The sequence below is a fragment of the Etheostoma cragini genome, chromosome 15 (assembly GCF_013103735.1).
Source record: "Etheostoma cragini isolate CJK2018 chromosome 15, CSU_Ecrag_1.0, whole genome shotgun sequence".
Lineage (NCBI taxonomy): Eukaryota > Metazoa > Chordata > Actinopteri > Perciformes > Percidae > Etheostoma > Etheostoma cragini.
Genome location: NC_048421.1, coordinates 19,682,397 through 19,687,877, shown reverse-complemented (window position 1 = coordinate 19,687,877; position 5,481 = coordinate 19,682,397). Strand labels below are relative to the sequence as shown.

At 40.1% G+C, this 5,481-nt stretch overlaps 1 protein-coding gene across 2 annotated transcripts in view; it reads right to left on the bottom strand.

Annotated features, from left to right (window-relative positions):
• Positions 1–2,531: 2,531 nt before the first annotated feature.
• Positions 2,532–5,481, bottom strand: part of LOC117958497 (serine protease 33-like) — a 13,757-nt gene continuing 10,807 nt past the window's right edge. Inside the window, exons 3-6 of one of the 2 annotated variants that reach the window (XM_034894933.1) lie at positions 3,944–4,106; positions 3,582–3,847; positions 3,040–3,185; positions 2,532–2,963 (exon numbers count right to left, since the gene is read on the bottom strand). In XM_034894933.1, the coding sequence (XP_034750824.1) occupies positions 2,730–2,963; positions 3,040–3,185; positions 3,582–3,847; positions 3,944–4,106 (809 nt within the window). In that variant the 3' untranslated portion in view covers positions 2,532–2,729. The remainder of the gene's footprint in view (positions 2,964–3,039; positions 3,186–3,581; positions 3,848–3,943; positions 4,107–5,481) is intronic. The other variant, XM_034894932.1, reaches the window with a different exon arrangement.

Here is a 5,481-nt window from a genome sequence, read left to right as displayed (position 1 = left end):
ATGCTTCTGCAATTTATACCACAATGAGGGTCGAAGATTTGATCGAAGATTACTTGTCCTGGAAGTGACTTTAGGAGTTTCCCCAGAATGGCCTCAAAAAGAAAAATATATCAATGCTCCAACCTGCAATTGTGTTAAGACGACCAACCAACACTCTCATACAAGCTACAGTGATGAAACTAAAATTAGTTACAAATCTTAGTGCTGCATAATATACTGGGTCCAGCATTTTCAGAGAAGATTGATTGGGCGGCTGTGGCTAAGTGGTAGAGCGGTTGCCTGCCAATCGGAAGGTGGTGGTTCAATCCCTTGGCCCTGCAGTCCCATGTCAAAGTGTCCTTGGGCAAGACACTGAACCCCGAGTTGCCCCCGATGCTGTGCCATTGGAGTATGAATGTGTGTGATTGTTTATCTGATGAGCAGGTGGCACCTTGTACGGCAGCCTCGGCCACAGTGTTTGATGTAAAAGCGCCTTGAGTAGTCGTTAAGACTAGAAAAGCGCTATATAAACACAGCACATTTGCATGCATGTTTAAAATATCACCATAATCCAGCGCTGACATAAATGTTATTTGTATAAATGTTTTTGTCACAATTAGAGAGAAATAGCCTTTTATTCTATAATAGAAACCAACTTTACTCTTAAGATAATTTTGTTAGACACTGTAAATGCTTCTTGGAGAAAAACGTTTTTCTAAGAAGAAACCAAGATATTTGTAGACTGACACTCGTTCAAATACTTTCTTAACAATTTGACAAGCATCGTCTGTGTTCCTTGATTTAGAGAAGCACATCATATTAGTTTTGTCCGAGTTTAGTACAAGTCACAATTTTAGGTTCTTCTGAATAATGTCAAAAGCAGATTGCAGATCTTCTGAGGCCCTCTTTAAGGGGGAGGCAGAACAATTCAAAATTGTGTCATCTGCATAAAAATGACACTTTTGTTACATTCTGGGACAATTCATTTATATAAATATTAAGTAAATGGGACCCAAAATGGACACTGGGGGATACACCATTTTGTATAAGTAATGAGATTGAGGACACACCATTAACTTGAACACTTTGTGTTTGGCCACTCGAGTAGTTGTCAAACCATTTGACAGCTGTTAATGACATTCCAATATCCACCAATCTCTGAAACAGGACAGAGTGGTCACCTGTGTCAATCGGCTTTGCCAGATCTAAAAACAGCGCAGTACAATGCTCTTTAGAATACTAAGTATTAAATCATTTAACACTTGTGACAGTGACAGTACTGTGTTTTTTACGAAAACCTGACTGAAAATTATTTTCAATGTTTTTTTTTGCTAAATAATCCTTCAACTGGTCGCTTATAAGCCCTTCTCAAACCTTGGCAAAACAGATAGCTTAGATACCGGTCCATAAAAAATATTTGGATCTGATTGATCACCACCACCGTTTAATAGAGGAGTGACACATGCTGACTTCCATACACTAGGTATTAATAGTCAGGTTGAAAATGTGTGTCAAAGGTTCTGAAATATTTTCAGCAGCAATATTTAAAAAGTATGGATCCAATTCATCGGGACCAGAAGAGACTGAAGACAGTGATTTTATAACCTTCCAATTTTAAGAAAAACACATTTGTTTCTTAAATGTGGCCAGTCTGAGCTACTTTAGGATTTCTTTAGCATTGCCTAAGCAAAGTCACGTTTATGAATAGAAAACCATGGATTACCACCCTTTAATTTTATACAGTGGCCTGGATAAGTTCACACACCTATGCTAAAGTTGATTTAAAATAAAAAAAAATTTTTGGGAAATTGATCTAAATGCCTTAATTAAAAACAATTTGGAAAATCCAACCTTTAAAGGACACCAATTTTCTTTGTGAATGAATAATGTATTGTAAATAAATAAATGTTCTTCCTTAAAATACAGGGGCATGAGTATACACACCCCTATGTTAAATTCCCATAGAGGCAGGCACATTTTTATTTTTTAAAGGCCAGTTATTTCATAGATCAGGATACTATGCATCCTGTTCCTTGGCCTTTGGAATTAAACTAACCCCACATCATCCCATACCCTTCACCATACCTAGAGATTACCATGGTGTTATTTCAGTTAGCTTAATAGCTGGTTTGATTTGCATTAAGAGATGATCTTATGGAAAGTTCCCCATACCTATCACTATGTATGGTGAAGGGTATGTGATGAGATATTTATATATTTAAATGTATATCTCTCTCTCTATATATACACACACAGACACATTCAAGGTAAACACACAAACATTCTCTCTAAGTGTCAATAATTATGTAAATATTAACCAAAGCATCACTATTCATGTACTTCAATCAACAATAAAACAGAATAGTAGCATGCATGTGCTCACAGCATGAGGGAAAATCCCACAGAATCAAGCAAAAACAAAGTACATCCCTTTTACAGGCAAGACTTAAAATTGGCACTAAGCATTCAAACCATTTAAAGTGCAGAAAATACAGTTTGTGTAAATAAACTGCCTAAGATAGATATGAACGTAAAGGTACGGTAGATCTCTAATGTAGACGATGGACAAGCTGATCAAGGTTAATGTGTTCCTCAGGCCTCCAAATTATGCTTTTTGAGTTTCATTTCATTGCATGTGTTAAAGCCTTCCCTGACATGAAGTTAGTTAGTTGACTCTATCTGCAAAGTAATCATAAATGCATCCTTCTGTATGTCAGTTTAGGGTGACACTTTATGTCAATGACAAATAATCATGGCAGGTCAGCACAGTTGATGCTGAGGTCACTGTCAGTTCCACTGGACGTGAAGGTGATATAGCCTGGCTGGTTGCTGGTGATCTGGTTGTTGATCCAAGTCTGATATTGGGACACTCTGGTGTAGACTCCTGGGAAATCAGGCTGGGCACAACCAATTCCAAAACTTACGATTCCCCCCAGGATCCAGCGGCTTCCCTGCTTGCTCACCATCGGACCACCTGAATCCCCCTTTAAGAAGAAAAACATTTAGGAGAGGAATCTTTGCAGGAGAATCTGACACGAACACAGGTGTAAAGATGTTTACCTGACAGGAGTCCTTCCCTCCAGCACGTAACCCGGCGCAGATCATGTTTTTTGTGATTGAGCCTACACCATAGTTACAGTTACACTCGCTGTTCCCCACAATCGGCACATTCACCTCCATGAGGTTTCCTGGGGGAGGAAGGGAGACTAAAGACAAACAAATACAGTTAAATAAACAGCATGTGTGATCCATAATGAGTGTTTGATTACTACATTAGTATGTCTATGACCTAAAGGACACCCACGGTGTGATTTGGTGAGAAACTTAACTTTTAAACTTAACCAAGAAAACTCCCCAGGTGAACTTTAGTTATCTTTCCTCCAGCAGCAGCACCAGAACGAATCCTTTACTGCAGAGGCTTCTCTGCAGTAATTTATCTTTTAATATTTGAAAACTTATTGACATTTCTAAAATTCAGTTTTGTTGCTTTATAGGTAAAGGAAAGTGGTACTCATTTTTGCATTTAAATGTCTGAGTAAACGCAGTTGTTGTCACCATTGTATTGAAATAAATAAATGTAACCTAGCTGCTTCCTGACCCACCTCCAGATCCAATGTCGCCCCAGCCGGTCACCCAGGAGCTAACGCCGCTGAAGAAGGTGCTGCCTGGAGCTGCCAGGCAGACAGGAACAATGAAATCTGTGAAAGTCACCGGTGACGAGAGCTTCAGGAGGCAGATGTCGTTGTCCTTAGTAATGGAGTTATAGTTAGGATGTTTGATGACGGTTGTTACCGTCCGAGACACCCCATTGGGGTTGGGTCCCTGTAGACTCTGGAGACCCAGAAACACAGTCAAACCTGTTGGGATCCTAAAGAGAAACAAAACAGTTCACAGAAGTTAAGAGCAGAGCAGTTAAGCAAACGCAACGTCCACCGCCTAAGAGAATCTGCCCCTTAGTGCTTACCTTGGGAAGCAGTGAGCAGCAGTCAGCACCCATTCATTATTAATGAGGGATCCTCCACAGAAGTGCCTCCCAGATGATTGCAGGCTGGCTTGCCAGGGCCAGTTCCCCACAGGGGCCTTCTGTCCTCCAACAATCCTGGTGTTGAGCGGAGTTATACCGCACACTGCAGAAAGACAGACAATGACAATACAGTGAGCAATACTCCCCTCTCCCTGGATTACCTCCTCTCCAGTCAACCAAAGAAATAGCAAGGACCAACATCTGGAAAGATGAATTGAACCAGCTGCACACACAAGACCAGAACTGGATGGAGAGAGGAATCAACCCGACTGAATGTCTCGCCAGCCGACACAACCTCCCATGGCTATCCTGGAAGACCCTCAACAGACTAAGAGTGGAACTGGGGAGGTACAAAGCATTGGACCACCAGACAGAAGATACAGTATATGCAGCTGCAACAAGCTGATACTGAATACATGACCAGTGTTAAAATGTAACTACTCTAAGACATTTACTCAAGTACTGGACTTAAGTACAGATTCAAGTTACTTGAGTATTTACACGTTCTGCTACTTTATACATGTGTTCCACTACATCTCAGAGGTAACATTGTACTGTTTACTCCACCACCTTTAGTCACTTTTCAGATGACAGTTTTTCACCCCCTTCCTATTCGATGAAAACCATGTATCTCCAGTTGTGTTGATGTTGAATGTTTGTGATAAATTGAAGGACACATTGTTTCTTTATGTGTTGAGAATATTCTCCTACTTCTTAAGCTAGATAAACTCTTTAAAAAGCCTTTTTGGATCAGCTGGAAAAGTATCATCACAAGGCTGAAAACAGGGCTGTTTCTCTGACACCATCAACAGGTTTAAAACGTTTTTTGAAGGTACATGGTTCTCACAGAACAGCAACGCAAAAAACTCATGCTGATTTTATAGAATATAATGCATTGTTGTAGAATAAACCATCCAGCAGGAAATAAAGAAGTTAAAATCAGCCCATCTCTAAACATCTACTGCAGTAAAATGCAACATGTTAATGCAACAGTAATATTAATCCAGAAACATCAGAAACTGCCTGGACACATTTTACAGCACAAAACATACTTCTACTTTAAGTACTTTAGGTTCATTTTACTGGTAATTCTTACATCTTTTTACTTAAGTAATATTTTACTACTACACTACTATAAATAAATCTCATTTTAAGTGGAAATTTAAGGTTCAAGTCTGGACATGACAGACCCTCACGTTTGGCAATGGTGGTTGTAGTGGTTGTAGAGCGGGTGGTTGGAGGAAGTGTGGTTGTAGTGGTTTTAGGGAGAGTGGTTGGAGGAAGTGTGGTTGTAGTGGTTTTAGGGAGAGTGGTTGGAGGACGTGTGGTTGTAGTGGTTTTAGGGAGAGTGGTTGGAGGACGTGTGGTTGTAGTTGTTTTAGGGAGAGTGGTTGGAGGAAGTGTGGTTGTAGTGGTTTTAGGGAGAGTGGTTGGAGGACGTGTGGTTGTAGTTGTTTTAGGGAGGGTGGTTGGAGGAC